Source organism: Phyllosticta citriasiana, assembly GCF_038021145.1.
Source record: "Phyllosticta citriasiana strain CBS 120426 chromosome Unknown IWZ02scaffold_9, whole genome shotgun sequence".
NCBI lineage: Eukaryota > Fungi > Ascomycota > Dothideomycetes > Botryosphaeriales > Phyllostictaceae > Phyllosticta > Phyllosticta citriasiana.
In genome coordinates this window covers 494592-510413 of record NW_027117286.1, presented here as the reverse complement: position 1 = coordinate 510413, position 15822 = coordinate 494592, and the positions used below count along the sequence as shown (strand labels likewise).

At 54.5% G+C, this 15822-nt stretch overlaps 4 protein-coding genes across 4 annotated transcripts; 2 read left to right on the top strand and 2 right to left on the bottom strand.

The window, feature by feature from the left end:
* Positions 1-327: 327 nt before the first annotated feature.
* Positions 328-2245, top strand: IWZ02DRAFT_522146 (peptidase M28; the record flags this gene model as incomplete). The annotated part of the gene is made up of 6 exons (XM_066770822.1): positions 328-894; positions 977-1072; positions 1181-1353; positions 1442-1698; positions 1733-2028; positions 2086-2245. The coding sequence occupies exons 1-6, from the start codon at positions 788-790 to the stop codon at positions 2243-2245; spliced, it is 1089 nt and encodes a 362-aa protein (XP_066621138.1). The 5' UTR covers positions 328-787.
* Positions 2246-6259: 4014 nt separating this feature from the next.
* Positions 6260-8560, top strand: IWZ02DRAFT_522138 (uncharacterized protein). The gene is made up of 2 exons (XM_066770821.1): positions 6260-6577; positions 6628-8560. Exons 1-2 carry the CDS (start codon positions 6447-6449, stop codon positions 8342-8344), a joined length of 1848 nt encoding a protein of 615 aa, XP_066621137.1. The 5' UTR covers positions 6260-6446; the 3' UTR covers positions 8345-8560.
* A 2099-nt stretch (positions 8561-10659) lies between these two features.
* On the bottom strand, positions 10660-13542 carry IWZ02DRAFT_310635 (leucine rich repeat protein). Its single transcript, XM_066764056.1, has 2 exons — positions 13256-13542; positions 10660-13159 (listed from the first exon to the last, which is right to left on the bottom strand). Exons 1-2 carry the CDS (start codon positions 13443-13445, stop codon positions 10716-10718), a joined length of 2634 nt encoding a protein of 877 aa, XP_066621136.1. The 5' UTR covers positions 13446-13542; the 3' UTR covers positions 10660-10715.
* A 633-nt stretch (positions 13543-14175) lies between these two features.
* IWZ02DRAFT_522134 (chromatin modification-related protein EAF7-domain-containing protein) lies at positions 14176-15789 on the bottom strand. Its single transcript, XM_066770820.1, has one exon. It carries the CDS (start codon positions 15605-15607, stop codon positions 14327-14329), a length of 1281 nt encoding a protein of 426 aa, XP_066621135.1. The 5' UTR covers positions 15608-15789; the 3' UTR covers positions 14176-14326.
* Positions 15790-15822: the final 33 nt, after the last annotated feature.

Sequence of the window (15822 nt, the reverse complement as noted above, 5' to 3'; positions counted from 1 at the left end):
GGGAACATGATTCTGCCGGATCAATGCACACCGCTTTCGGCTCCAAGCGCCGCAATGCGCACTGACCCGCAGACCCTGCCACCTGCTCCACTTTCAGCCGAAACAACACCTCGAATCAACGACTTAGCACCTCTCGTTACCGATACCTCTCTCTTGCGCATGTTTCCCATTACCAGTTGACTCGACGTTGGGTGAAGACGTTTCCTCCGACTCTCCCTGTCGCAATTCTCAGTCATTCGATAAAAAGATGACCTCCCTTGATACCGGAGCAATAGCGACTATTGTCGCAACACACCATCAAAAGCCGCTAGTATTGAATTCGAAGTTGAGAAGTGTCTGAGACACAGAACTTCTCTGTCGGCGGGAACCACCGAAAAGTTGGGAAATCTACGAACACAATTGATCATGCCGAAATCATCATGTCAGCAGCAATGCTGAAGATTGGACGCCGTCATGCCCAGTGGAGGACCACGCAGGTCGAACTTCCTCTTTCGTCCACCAAGTCGACCAAGAAATCGACCAAGAAAAGGTGGCGCCTTGATCACCGCTCATCTGCCGTCCCTACCCTACATCACCCAGGGTCTCCCCCAGCCCGCTGTCGAATGCCGTAGTCGCCCAGTGCATCAACACGCGGCATGAGGGGCAGATATTGCTTAACTGATGTTGCGCTTCTTGTCTCGTACTTTATAACCCAACAGACGCCTTCAGCTTTGCACCTAGAGACCTGACGGCACTTGTTGAAACTTGGCAATGTTACATTTCTTTGGCATACTTGAATTACTGGGGCATGCAGGAGGCCAACGAATCTCTGTACCACAAGGCCTTCCTCCGGCAGTGGCCGTCGATGTTTTCAACTAAGGATCCTGCGCATATGCAGCATGGCCACCATCAGACGTTAGCACTGATCTTGTCCCATAAGCTCCTGAAGACGAGTTACGCGACTTGATTTCTCAGATTCGCACGGAAAACATCGAAGAAACCATTTGAAGCTCGTTTCCTATGGGACCCGTCACACATGTTCCAGCCAGACTGATCCCAATCGCAGCATTGGAGCGGCGCGGGATTGGATAGAGTCGGAAATGCGGAAAAATGCCGAGACTTCATAGGGACGGATGAATTTGTCTGTCGATGGTTATCTTCAAGAAGTTGACGAACGATTTCCTTTTCCAACGCAAACCAGCAACGTCATTGCGAGACTAGAAGGCTCTTTTGATCCATCACGCGTCTATGTTGTCTCGGGCCACTATGACAGCCGAGTGACGGACATTGACAACTACACTGACGATGCACCCAGTGCCAAAGATGATGCATCTGGAGTTGTGTGTAAGTCTTCCCTTGGCCCCGGGTCTGGACGTGTACTCATTGGCAGTCGTAATGGAACTTGCTCGTATAATGGCGACCAAGTGACCTCGGGCCACGATACTCTATGTCGCTGTTGCAGGTGAAGAACAAGGATTGTACGGAGCCGGATATCTCGCGCAAACCCTCAGGAATGCCAGTGTCAACGTCCAAGGCATGTGTACCAATAACATCATTGGAAGTCTGACCGGAGAGGCCGATTTGCGCGATCCGAACAGTATCCGAGTATTTGCGCAGGGTCTTCCCCTGGCCGAGGACGAGACCCAGAGAGCGCAGCGCTTAACAGCTGGGGGCGGGAACGACTCTCCCGCGCGTCAGCTCGCGCGCTTCATCGCCGAAGTCGGCGCAAACGATGCGACAGACATGAAAGTAGCCATCCATCATCTACCGCCTGGACCGATTTCCGCGAGGTGGTGACTACCGCCCCTTCTTGGAGCAAGGCTATTCTGCTGTTCGCTTTACGGAGCCAAATGAAATTCTTGCGCATCAACACCAAGACAACCCAATCGAAAATGGACAGCAATTCGGGGATCTGCCAGAATTCCTTGACTATGAGTTTGGGAGGCGAGTGGCCAAGGTCAACATGGTAGCGCTCTGGTCCCTTGCGCAAGCTCCTGGCACCGTGCGGAATCTTACCAATAAAACCAGCATCTTAGGCAACAACTCTACGTTCTCATGGCTCTCGAGTAACGATGCAGAGCTGCAAGGCTACGAGATTCTCTAGAGGCCTACCAACGCACCGCTCTGGGCCCGCGTGGTTGACGTTGGCAATGTAAATACGGCGACTGTTGCATTGAGCAAAGACCGCGTTATTTTTGGGGTCAGATCGGTTGGTAGGAATGGATACAAGAGCCCAGCGTCGTTTCCATGTCCAACCGTAGCGTGAGTCAGAGAGGTAGTGTTCAGCATTCCACAATAACAAGGAGTCAAAGTTGATTCAGATCCAGTAGAGCCGAGAGAGGGTGTGGGTTTGCAGCCCCCAAAGCCACAATCGCCTCGAATAAAGCCTGTCAGACTCTAAATCGATCGAGTTGCTGTCTCGCACGGAGGATGCACATGCACGCCCTATTCATGTTCACGCCCTGTGAGAGACAACCAGGCAGCAAACTTACGAGTGAGTAGCAGGTTCTTCCAACTTGAACTGTTGATGAATCCTGATTTCCTAGGCTGCCGCCATACAACATGGTCGGCGCCTGACTCGGCTTCTAATCTCAAGCAGAAACCCGGTGATTGAACCATCCAGACCCTTGCCCTACCAACGCACGTGCACCATCTTATTCCCACGTCAAGTCCTCCGGTGTCCCAAAACGGCCCGCAGCCGCGAGCGTCAATCCTACACCGTCAGCTCAAGTCATACAGCGCATGTCATTGCCCACCACCATCTGGACTTACAAATCACCATGTACTGGGGTTGAATACAGCGACCGTTGGCGCACAGACTTCTTCACTTGACGCCTTACATTTCTGGCCCGTCCACTCCGCAGTGACGCGTCGGCGAAGCAAAAAGTCGGCCTGCAGCTTTGTAGATTTCCGCGGAATGTTGACTGGTCTAGGACATGTAGTAACAGTGCTTCAATCTCGCAGGCATGACTCTTTGCCCAATTTTACACATAAATAGACAAGCTCCCCGCTCCAACTGTGCTCTCGGAAAATCCGAACCCGAACCCGAACTCCAGCAAGCACAACAGACTCATCTACGAGCTCTCCAAAATTTCCTCCAAAATTTCTACCCTTCAACTGAACCGATTTTCGGAGCACATACATTCTCAATCGATTCCACATTCATCCCTCCGCAACCACGCTTCTGAAGCGAAGTACTCCACCAAGATATCCGAGCCTCGACTATCCGGATTCATCACCTCCATCACTACCACCATGTCTACCAGGAAAAGCTCCGACGAAAAGACTCTCTGCGACACCGAGTCTACACAAAGCTCCTCAACCAAGTCATCAAGTGCCAGCGTCCTGAAGAAAGTGTTCTCCAAGAAAAAATCAGAAAATGACGCAGCGGACCAGGAAAAGGCACCCCAAACGCCCACCGAGGCTGCTGCGGCCAGCCGCGAACGTCGGGAACAGGCCACTCGGGCTGCAGCTGCCGCTACCTATATGTCCCTCCGTTGATTGACACTGCTTGTGGGACTTGGACTTAGGGGGACTTAATTGGATGGCTAAGATTGTTGTGTCATGAGAAGAAAAGGGACGTCACGAGAAGGATTGGGTAATTCTGGTGTTGGTGGCATATTTTCCATGGTGCTCCGTTGGAAACTACTCCGGACTAAGCTACCGACTCACTGGCCTGGAATTGATGTCTGAGGCAGTATGACGACTGGATGAGGCTGGAAAGGCGATAAAGCTTTCCACGGAGCTTGCATGAGGCGGAGCACATTTGCTTGCAGCGGAAGTTAGAGGCATACTTTGCTTCGAACCGTCCAACTAATGATCAAATGTATTCACTTTCTCCTTATAAAGCTACACGTCGTTTGTTATATGTTTCATTGACGCATTGTGTAATTGAAGCGGAATGTCGTTGTCCGTCGTTTGTTCATCAAGACTAAGCTTTGCTTCTGATGGAGAGCAACAAAAACTGATGGCTCTCGTATTTCTTCAGTCAAGAGCTGCAGTCGTTATTTTCCCTATCTCACTCGAAAGCCTCATACATCAGCTTCGGAACAAGCTCAGACACTGGTAACGCCTGGCAATTTCGAATACTCCATCGCCGGGTACTCGCCACATAGCTATTTTCACCCGCGCCATGCGCTTCTGGGGACGCAACGTAACTCAAAGACTCAAGTTCAGCAAGTCACAGCCGTCAATGCGCACTTTTCTGGCAGGAAGCGTCCTCGCAAGAAGACAACCGAGCCGGAATGCAATCATTTGATCGACGGGCGACGTGATTGCTAAAGGCATCTTCTTCACAAGTTAAAGTGATTGACGCGTATCGTTTTATCACACCACATGACGGACGCACATATGTCAGCCTTGCTATGGCACACACTTCAAGCATAAACTGTGCTGCGCAAGTAGATGCCCCTAACTTCTCTACGGTCACCACACAGAGGACATAGGTAAATAATTCACTTAGTGAATGATTACTTGTCGGCATAGGTGGAGTGGTCTTAGTTTACCTGAGGTCAAATAGGAGGCTACTAGGTCACTAAGCCCCCCCTATTTTAGATGCTAAACCCTGCTTTTAAGATGCTAAACCCTTTTTTAGAAACTAAAACCCCCCTTTTTATCGTTGCTGACCCCTCCCCCTAACTCCCACTCCCCCATTTTTTAATTTCAGAAACTGGACCCACACGACTTCTAACACGGCATAGTTATTTATTCACTCACCTTCAACTCCACACCACTTTCGCTATCACGCCGCCGTCGCCGTCGTGCCTTCAACTCTCATCCCATCTATCACTCCTGTCTTACAACGTCGCGCTTCGCGACCATAGCTAATATTAGCTCCTCTAGCAGCTCCTTTAGCAACACTGAACACGCGGCGTCTACTACGGGTACTGCGTGCCCAGCCCTTCGCGTAAGTGAGTTAATCGACAATATCTCAATCGCTGCTACCAACCCGGATATGGGAAAATAGAGGGGTAAGGGAGTAATGGTGGAGTAGATAAAACACCATGGATGGCTCACAGACTGCCCGTTTAGGCAGTTGTTGTAGCTTCAAAAATTGAGAGAGAATTCTTACGCTAATCGGGTGCGATGACTGCGACTTTGAACGTCGCAAGCGGGCGTCGCCACAAGCATCATCGCAGACGTCAAAGACAGCGATCCAGCGCGACAAGGTGCGCGACTAACATATTCAGTTAAAGGGAGTCAGAATCTCAATGGCCCTCTCTTTATCCCCCACAATCAACAACTGACGTCGTCTTCTGTTACCGTTCGATCTCCAAGTAATCGCGTCACTGCGTAAAATTCCTCAACAAGAATGCTACCATTTAACTCGCGCTTCAAGCATTAGCCGTTGAACACACGCCGTTCTGCGTAAGCGCATGCTCCTGACTTCCTGGCGGCCGTTTGATTTCTAACACCCTATTTCAACTTTTGACACCCCCTGCTGCAGCCTCTCAGTCGGCTGCTCCGTCGACTGCTCCGCCGGCTACTTAAGCCGTTTGAAGTTGTAGCCTGATTTGGTAAGTCATCATCTTCAGACGCGATCACCTTGCTGGCGCTCTCAAACCTCGCCGGCGCCGCAAATCTCGTCTCGCAATCGCGCGCAAACTTCGCCGTTGCGCACTTCACGACTCAACCTGACCCTCCATACACACAACTACCCGCTTTCCATGACTGACTCTTTGACTGGCAGCCAAGCTGAACACTAAGCGCGCGTTTCCACGCTGTATGTCGCTAGTAAGACGGAGAGTAGATAGAGAATCAACACCAAGAGTTGCATACAATTAACCCGATTTGGCAAGGAGGCGTGCACGCAATTGCGACAAAGCAGCTGGTCAGTGGTTGTTGAAAAATCCGGGAACGGGGTAGCCAAAAAGGCTGGACTTGGTTACTGATTTCTTGTCGGCGTAGGTGGACTGGTTTGATTGCTCAAGATTAAAAAACATTCAATTACAGCCCCCTACCGCGCTTTCTCCTTCTCTTCAACCAACTAGCATCGTCTACCCCTACTGTCTAATCTCCAAGCACTCATCTCTGCGGAGATAAATTCTCGACAACTTCACATGCTTGGTCCCCACGCTTCAATTACAAGATGTTAAGTATATGCCGTTCTATGTAAGCACATGTCCCTGCCAGCGCTACGGCCATCACACACAGCACATGGGCAAAAAAATGACCTAGTGACTCACTACTTATCGGCATAGACGGCGTGATCTTGGCTTACTTAAGGTTGAATAAAAAGAAGTGCATCCCCTACTAGCCTCTCTCCTCCACACCAAAGTGTACTCCCCTGCCAGTCTCTCTCCTCTCTCTATGCTCTCCCTCGCTACTTCCCCCCTCTTCTCATTCCCTTCTCTCTCCCTCTCCTCCACAACCAGCTGACACTGTTTCTGTCAGTTACTAACCTTTAAGCAATCACGTCTCCACAGAAAACTCTTTGACAATCCAAACTCAACTTGCTTGACCCGTTAATGTCATGGTCATACGACTTGCATTTTTTCGCTCCTATATTTCCCAATTCGACTTTTCCTCTTGATTTGCCTTCAAACAGCAATCCAAACCAGCAGTTTCTGGTCGACGTGCGGCCGGGAACCAAATCCAAGTAAGTTCTATCATTAATAGCCATGCTCGCCCTTATTAACAGATAAACAGCGAGTATCCTACCTACCCTGGCAAGTCAGCCTCCTTATACCACAGCTTTCCTCAGGCTTCATTGCCTTACCTTAAGGCCGGAACGACTGCAATTTCCACATCCTTTCCTGATCAGCTTGATCGTGTATGTGACTTCAATCACCAAATGTCGACGCTGGCTCAGTTGCAAAACGACACGCAGGCGGAGCCTTCTCTTCACGGTCAGGTGTATGACTTCAGTCACCAGATGTCGACGACAGCTCAACTGCAAAATGACACGCAGGTGAAGCCTCCTTTCAACGGTCAAGTGTGTGGCTTCGATCACGAAATGTCGATGCTACAAAATGACACGCAGCCGAGCGCTCCTCTCGACGGTCAGGTGTGTGAAATCAATCACCAAATGTCGACACCGGCCCTCTCCGTGATGACTCAGCTACAAAAAGAGAAAGAGGCGAGCCCTCCTGCTCAGGATCAAGTGCGCGGCTGCAATCACCAAACATCGACGCCCGTCCTCTCCAACATGGATCGACTCCAAGAGAATGCACAGGCGACCTCACCTTCAGAGGATCAAGTGCGCGACTTCAACCACGGAGTGTCGAAGCCCGTCCCCTCCGAGACGGCTCAACTCCAAGAGGAGACACAGGCGAGCCCATCTGCCGAAGATCAAGGGCGCGACTTCAATCACGAAAGCTCAACGCCCGTTTCCTCCCCGACGGCTCAACTACAAATGAAGACACCAGGGAGCCCTTCTTTCTGGGATCGAGTGGATATCTTCGATAACCAAACCTCGACGCCCAATCTCAACAAGATGGCTGCTCAAGGTCTGCTTCCCGGTAGAAGTTCCAGTCCATTGGAAGACTCCACCGCTGAGATCCAACACCCAATTCAAGGTGTTTTGCGCCCTGCAACGCCCATAACACGCAACAACACGCAACAGCCTAGCGTTGCGGGCACAAAGCGCTATCGCAGCCCAGACGACCAACACAGCTCAAGATCGGACTCAGTCGGTGGGGTGCATCAGTTTAGTCAACTGCACCGTGCGGTCAATGCTCAGGAAGCTGAACGCCGTCACCTGCGTCGAGACTCTTACCAGCCTACCCAGGTGAAGTCTTGTGCTTCAGACGACGAGGACTCAGACACCCTCTTCGTCCCACCTCAGCCCAACAACGCAATCAAAATCGAATCTTCCCCCAGTAATTACACTGACTCAGACTCTGACGCCTACATCAACATGAACAGGCCCAAGAGAGATCTCTCTGCGCGAGAGCTGAAGCAGCGCCTGGCAGGCAAACAGACCAAGGAATTCTCTCGCAAGCTCAACCCAGAGCGCGATCCAGAGAACATCGCCATCAAGCGCATGCGTTGCAACGACCGCATGCAATTCGATGAGATCGCTGAAGTGCTCAACAAGCAGCGCGTCAGAAAGGGCCTCGAGCCGACCTTCACCAACAACGCCGTCTACGGCCGCTTCCAGCGCATTTCGCCCCGCATCGCGGCGCTCGAGGGCCAGCGCAACTTCAATTACCGTGACTACCTTCACATCCCGCGTCAGCCGCGCCTCACGCCTGCGCCGAATGTCTCGCTCCCCACCATGTCACGGCACCAGGAGAGGCTGTTTGTCGAGGCATACGAGCAGGTCAAGCGCGACGTGTGGGTTTACACGGCGGCGAAGTTTGAGGAGATGGGTGGATTCCACCTCTCTCCGGAGCAGGCGGCGTTGAAGTTCAAGTCAATCTAAGTGCGGTGGTCCAAAACGAACACAGTCATGGATGTCAAATTGTCGAATGTCTGCACGATTGGCACATTGTCAGAGATTGGCCTCCTTTTGCCTTTCATGACTACAACCTTTCTGACGACCAAGGTCACCATATCTCATACGACCATGGTTCTTTTGTTTTTCACGACAGCCCTATCGGTCCTCAACCACCACCACATAATCAGCAAACACTCCAATTTTTTCAACATTTAATTATTCCGATAATTTCCATCCCAGGGCACGCCAACCATATTATCTTTCCTTTCACATCAGCTCCACATTCAGGGCAACAAAACTTATCACATAGACAAGAGCAGACTCGCTCATTGTCGACCCTATCTGGTTATTTCTTTGTCTCCTTGTTCTTTCTTCCATTCCATGTTTACTGAGCGGCGGTAATCCACAGTCTTGCTTCTACAGTGTAAAGGAAGCGGGTTCCTTTTGTTTCCTTATTTCCTTCTCCCTTTCATGTTCACTGCGGGGCGGTAATCCACACAGTCTTGCTTCGGCGGTGTGCGGGAAGCGGTTTTTGGGAGCATTTTCAATTGTGGTTGAGCCGTCATGGCGGCGGAGAGACTGTTGCTTGACATTTTCATTGGTCACGATCATGACGGGATTTTGGTTGGTTGCGGTGTTTCTGACTTTTGCGACTTGCATTCTTACATTGAGGCCTTGAACGGCTTGGGAACACCGGCGGCTAGCTGACTGGCCTGCTTTCTCGGTGGTGACCTGGTGTAGCCGGATCGGGGCTGCCTATTGTTACTCATGGTGGGGAATGACCGGCTTTTGCTTTTTGACAAAGTAAGTAGGCTGTTGATAATGACAGCTACTGATGAATGGATATCTTGATCTGTAACTTTGCGGCCAGCTCCTGAGCCCCATTTTCTGAGCGTGCTCATATTTGAAGAAGAAGAGATAAGTGTCGCTATTCGCTCGGTGTCGGCCAGCTCACGATGCGTGCCTTCTGGCATGGGAATGATCCAGTCACGAGGAGGCAGAGACGGTGCGTGCGTAGCGTAGCGTGCCCACGTATAAAACCACCTCTCTCGCTTTGTTCTCAATGAACTCCCTTCCTCCACAATCCACTTTGCCGAGTGTGCAAGTTGATTGCTCGTCTACTTGCCTGCCTACTTGCCTGGAGAGAAACAGGATGCGATCACTCCCACAATGCTTTCTTTGGTTTCCATTTGAACGCTAAACTTGTCTTCGTGGCTGTGACCGTTATCCAGCCCCTGAGAAATCAGTAGTTTAGCGCCTCCATCGTTCATTGACGACGCACTCCAGCACTTTTCTGCGGCGAAGTCGCACTCGATCTCCGCACGGTGCCCCTGAAAACTTTCCGTCGAAGGCAAGCTGCAAGAAACACCGCCAAACAGTCCAAATAATTTGCAGAGGAAGGAGAAATAGCCCTGTCAAGTGAGAGGAGACGCATCTGTCAATCACTCATTGTAGTCGACGCCGCCGTCATTGACCTTCCCACCGTCTCCCTCTGCACCTTTTATACCCCGTCTTAAACCTGACTTGTCTAAGGATCAATGTCATACCATAATGAAGACATCCCCCAAATGCTTCCAACAGCTCAAAACTTCATTTCATCAAAATGCCGAACACGGCATCCCTCTTGAAGTCTCAGCGGAGGAAATGACGTGCGGGTATCCACTCCTTACCAACCAACTGATCCTCACCTCCTGGGCAGAGAGAGAAGAGCGAGAGAAAACAGTGCAATTACTGCTCTCGCTCTTCTTCTTCTTCTTCTCGCGCGTTCTTCACAAACCTCCACAGGGAGCGCACTAAAGGTTTCTTGCTAGCTAGTCGCACCGCACCACACCGCGCCGCGCCGGTTTATTTAAACAGCTTCCGCGTGGGTGCACTGCACATGAATGAGGTGCTGGGTTTAACATGTGAGTAGGTAACTCACCCCCTGGCCCTCTGACTTCACCAGCCTGCATGGCCCCCTGACAATGAGGGCACGAGATCGGGCCCTGGGGCTTCCCCACGCGTGTCGTCTGCAAAACCGCGTGATAAGATGTGTGACTCCCTCTATCCCTCCGAACTCGGCCTCTGGCAGCCGCTAGAAGCAAGTACTTAAGCCTCTCGTGTTTCACTCTCTGACGGCATGGACAGATAGTTCACAGTCTGTCAGTGACGGGGTGGATCTCCAATTCAAAGAAAAGCACTGTTTCTCCTGTCTTTCTTGTCTGTTTATCTTTGTGTCTTTGTGTCTTGCGTTCATCTACCGTGACAGCTCGTCACCCGTGCCATCACACCCACCACCATCACTCCCCAATCCCACCATCCTTCATCATCTTAAAATTTCCTCCTCCTCCTCCTCCTACTTCTCCATGCCGCAGTTCTACCTATAATTAAACCCCCTCTCAAAATAATTCCCATAGCAATCCACCTCACCCGCCCCCGCATCAACATCACCTCCACGCAGCAGCGGCAGCCGAACAACCCGGATCTCGCCCTCCCAGTGTCCCTCGACTGATACGGGCTGCTGCTGCTGCTGTTGCTGATCACCATCCTGCATCTGGGCCGCCGCCTCCACAGCATCCGCATACGCCCTCCGCCGCTCAGCACGAAACGCGGCGACGGCTTTGACGACGTCGACGTGCTGCTGCTGCTCCTCTCCACCTCTCTCCCCTCGCCTCTGGCTCTGCATCTCATCCCCACCTCCCTCACCTCCCGCAACCAGAGCTATCTTCTCACCCATCCCCACTGGTAGCGGGGGCCCACGCCCCGGTTCCAGCGCCGGAACACCGCACTCATCCGGATCGGCGGCGTCATCGAAAAACGAAAAGTCGCCCTCAGCCGCCGCCCAAAAAGCTTCCGAGTCGGCGTCCTCGGTGCTGCTTTTGGTGGTCGGGTAGACGCGCCAGGGAGAAGGCTTTTTCCTCCTTCTGCTCCTTGCCGCTTTCTTTGCGTCGACGTCTCCGTTGTCTGAAGAGGGGTAGGAGGAGGATGGGGAGGACGGCGCAGCCGGAACAACTTCCAACACAACGCGCCGCAGCGCAAACAGCGCGCGCGCGTACTCGCGCTCGGCGACGGCGCGGTCGCGGCCGGGCGGGAGGTCGTAGGCGCGACGGGCGCGCAGGCGCGCGATTGACGCTTCGGCGGCGCAATCGGCGACGAATTGGGTCAGTCGGGATGAGATGGTGGTGGCAGAGGCGGGAGGCGTTGTCGCCGGGATGTCGGTGAGGACGAGCTCGGTTGCGCGCGGTAGCATGGAGGGGTGCAGGTGGCACTGGTCGGATTGGCGCTGCGAGAGGCGGTCGCGGAGGCGTGAGGCGAGTGTTGCGCTGGGCGAGGGTGTGAGGGTGGAGAGGGGCTCGGGGGCGGTGGTGAAGGGGTCGGGGGTTTGCGAACGGCTAAGGAGCGGTAGTTCGGTGGCGCTGTTGTTGTCGTCGAAGGGATTGGCTTTTTGGGTTGAAGGTGTCCGCGCTGAGGGGGGCTCGATGGTGACTTGGGGACTGCTGAAGGATGTTGATATCGAGGGTAGATCGCCGGGGAGTTCGATCAAAGGGGCGCCTCGATACGGCAGATGGGTTGGAAACTCGTGTCCTGGCATCTCATGAATCGCCGTCTCCTCACTCGACATCATGTGAATCTCATTGAGACTACCATCAAGCTCCTGAGCGTCCGCCGGGCCCGAGATGTTCAAGTCACCTGGCAGCTCTACGCGTCCTGGAATCATGTCTGCGGCCGACGTCTCCTCGGTGATGACGGCGTGGTTGATGCGGAGATAGGTCAGCTTGTCAGCGGCGTACTTGTGGATGACGGGCGTAAGTTTCTCAACACCGGGCATGGTGAATCCCGTATGGCGGTTGTCTTCAGGGGCAAGCAGCGACTTGGGTCTCGGGACCTCGGTCAGGCCCCTGGCCACAGTGCCGACGTCGAGGACGTTGAGCCGTCTGGATCGAAGGAGCCCTGATACGCCTTCGACCGTCAGGCTGTTGTTGGACATGTACAGGTGCGTGATGCCGCCGTCGTACGTCTCGTTGATGTAGGCATTGCCGTGGAACTCTTCCATCAGCACCAGCCTCAACTGCTCGTCCAAGTCATTCTTGTCGTACTGCTCAATCAAGCGCGGGTCAAGTCTAGGAGGCACGTCTGACGCCGATGACGGTGAACGGACGGGCGTTGCAATGTCGAGCGACTCCGTCCCCGTCTGCAATGGAATCCTTCTCTTGGTGTTAAAGCAGTGGTCAAGAAGCAGCCTCGCGCTCGCATCAGTTAGCTGGTTATCCCTGACATCCAAGCTCTTGAGTCTCAGTCCCGCCGCTGAGGCGAGCGCCTCCATCTCCACATCAGTCAGTGCAAGCCCACGCAACTTGAGAATGCGCAAGCAATAGCAACTCTTCAGCACAGACAAGACGTTCGCATCCTTGGCTGGCTTTGTCCTCGACAAATCCAAATACATGAGCGCCGGAAAATGCAACAGCGCCTCAGCCAGACCACTATACGTGGTGTTCGGCGCGTTCGACGCATCAAGGTAGCGCAGCGCAAACAGCGGAACATCGCACTGCGGTACAAAGCGCGCCAGGCTATCGGACAGCGACGTCTGGCGCATGGCGCTGGGCCGGCGCAGCGTCATGAGGGCGCCGTGGTCGAAGAAGGGCAGGCCGGCCACAACCAGCGACTGCAGGCGCGGCAGCCGCTCCAGCACGTTGCGCAGCCAGTCCGAGTGCGGGCCGTCGTAGATTTCGGCGTGCGCCGGCGGCAGGTGCAGCGTGTGCGTCGTCTCACGCGTGCAGAGGCGCGCCCATGCCAGCGTGCGTTTGAAGCGCGTGAGGGCCACTTGATATCATCCCGTCAGTCAGCCTCGCCTTACCAACCGCAACCATCCCCATCCCACAGACAGAAAAGAGTGCGACTGAGAGATAATGCACTCACCGTAAACAACATCATTCTCAACCCCAAAATGCGACGCCGGGTTCCCCCACAGCTGCCGCGTGAAAATCCGCGCCCACTCGCGACACACGAGCGCCGCCGCACACAGGTCCCGCGACGAAATGTACGTCGCGACAATGGGCCACACGTCCCAGGCGTTGGCGGCCTCGTACGACGGGAGCACGTCGTTCATTGCGGCGACGAGGTCGGTGACGCAGTCGGCAGAGGAATCCAATAATGAAAACAGCGTCGTCGTCGTTGTCGTCGTGTGACAATCAAAGGGGCCAAAAAGCGCAGCGCGGCACGGCGCATATCATCTCGCTTGAGGCCAAGGAAGGCGGACAAAAAATGTGTAAATAGTCGGCCAGCCGGACGTCCGCATGAATGTATGTACACAAGTCGAGCGAGCAGACGAAGACGATCAGATGAAAGCCTCAAGGGAGCAGAGGTCCGAGACTCAATCCGGGCGCTCGACGCGCAGCGCGGCTCTGGGCATTACTATTCGAAGGAAGCGACGACGGCAAAGCGGCATCATTGGAGGTGCGTAATGGGGTCCAATCGATTCATGTTGTCAGCTGCACGGCTGAAAAGAGTCGCTCGTTCTCGTTGTTGGTGGGCGGATGGGTGGAGTGCGGTTGGTGCGGTCCCGCCGTCGTTGACGTCATGTCACAGGACGTGGGGGCTGTTTTCTTTGACCGCATCGGATGCCACCATCGAGCTTTATTCATACACGCTTGGATGGGGCCAATTTTGTGCGACGAATTGCCGTGGAGTGGTTAATGGTCAATGTTGATGTGGAGTTGGATTGGTTGCTCGACTGCCGTGCGATACCACTTCCCCCTGTCGGCCCCCTTGAAACCCCACCCCCTATTTAATGAACAATTCCGGACAGAGAGATGAATCAAAAACGTCCGTTTGCTGGGTATAATGCGTGTAGACAGAGTGCACCTCGCCTCGATGTGATAGCAAATACAGCCTGCCGTGCAAATGCCGCTCTGCTCTGCTCTTTTCTGCTCTGCTCCAGTCCTTCATCAACCTCACCAGATCGCCCGAAATGCAGAAGCAACGCACATATCACCTCTTGCGCCTCCCCATGGTCTTCCCCCGATACGGAGCAGTGCCCTTGCGACCACCTCTTCCAGCCCCCCTGCCACCGCTCTTCGTTTCGGCCGGCTCATCTTCTTCCTCCTCTTCACTGCCACTACTGCTACTACTGCTGCTCTCCTCATCACCTTCTGACTCTTCCTCCTGCTCTGATTCATCCTCTGGCGATTGTGCCTTGACACGCGCTGAAGCCCTGCTGCTCCTGCCACCGCGCGCAGCACCGCGACCACCTCTTGCGCGCGTAGCCCTACCACCACTGGCCGCAGGCGATGCCGCCGCCACCGCCGCCGCCGCCGTGTCGCGAGCGGCACTGCGAGATTCATCTGGATCGTCCGCGTCAATTGACACGGGCGGCGGATCGCCGACCTTGGGCAGCAGGTCCGGAAAAAGGGGCGGACTCTCACTAGGCCTTGCGGCCGCATGTCTAGTTTTCCTCCTGCGGCCCTTGGCCTCAGTCTCGGGCTCCGCAGCCGCCGCCGCCGCCGCCGCCGCCACCGCTGCCGCTGCAGCGGCGCTGCTGCTCTCCTCCTCAGCCGCCGTCGTCGCGATGCGGCGATCCCACATCAACTGCGCAAAGTCGTCGGCGGGCAGGTGGAACCACGGGCCGCCGTCTGCGTCTGCGCCGGCCACGTCGCCGCCTCCTGGTTCCCGGCCGGCGTGGCCTTCGGCATCGTCCCCTGCTGGTGGTGCATCCCCTGCGGCGCTGTTAGCGCTGCTGCCTCTTCCGCTGCCACTCGCGTCGCCGTCACTGCCCTCAAGCCCGGCCCGCTCTACCACGTCGGGCCACTGCGCCAGCGCGTGCGCGTTCTCGCGCTCGTCCAGCGCGTCCAGGTCGTACAGCTCCCTCAGCTTCTTCCACATGCCAGGGATCCGCGTGTGGCTGTGGGTGCTGTGACTGGACTGGCCTTGGTTTCCTGCGCCCGCCGTCGCCGCGCTCGAATTCGCCTGGTAGCTGAAGCCCTCGCGACACATGGAGCTCGCTATCTGAATCATGTGCATGTGCTTGTGGATGCCGGTCGGCTTGTAGCGAATCATGTTCTTGAAGAGTGAGGCTTCTTGGTCGTCGGTCCAGGGGTCGTTGAGTACGTCGAGGGCAGCGGCAGACGCTTGTGCGGTGTTGGTTGTGTTGGCGGCGTGTGCTGAGGTAGTAGTCGCGGCGGCATCTTTGGTCGACGGTTTGCTCGGTGTCGCTGTGCTTGCATTTGCGGTAGATGTGGATGTGGAGGGTTTGGCGCGTTTCTTGGGCGGCATCGCGGCACGCGGAGAGGCGACGCGTTGTCGGTTGCGGGGTGTTTCCTTGTTGGGCGGTAGCGGGGTGTTGATTTCAATGGGCGAGCTCTGTTAGGGGGGGTATAGGGAAAATATAGGGCGTGAAGTTGCGAGCACGAGGTCGGTAGGTGCACTGGTGGTGTAGAGAGAGAAGTTGGTGATGATGGAGAGCTCTGAGACGAGTCGCGACGGACAGC

Bases quoted from the DNA above. Each gene is read 5' to 3' on its own strand.
- IWZ02DRAFT_522138 (XM_066770821.1), top strand. From the start codon at position 6,447: ATGTCATGGTCATACGACTTGCATTTTTTCGCTCCTATATTTCCCAAT. The intron at 6,578-6,627 runs GTAAGTTCTATC...ACAGATAAACAG, and splicing joins CGGCCGGGAACCAAATCCAA to CGAGTATCCTACCTACCCTG.
- IWZ02DRAFT_310635 (XM_066764056.1), bottom strand. From the start codon at position 13,445: ATGAACGACGTGCTCCCGTCGTACGAGGCCGCCAACGCCTGGGACGTG. The intron at 13,160-13,255 runs GTGAGTGCATTA...GATGATATCAAG, and splicing joins TGAGAATGATGTTGTTTACG to TGGCCCTCACGCGCTTCAAA.
- IWZ02DRAFT_522134 (XM_066770820.1), bottom strand. From the start codon at position 15,607: ATGCCGCCCAAGAAACGCGCCAAACCCTCCACATCCACATCTACCGCA.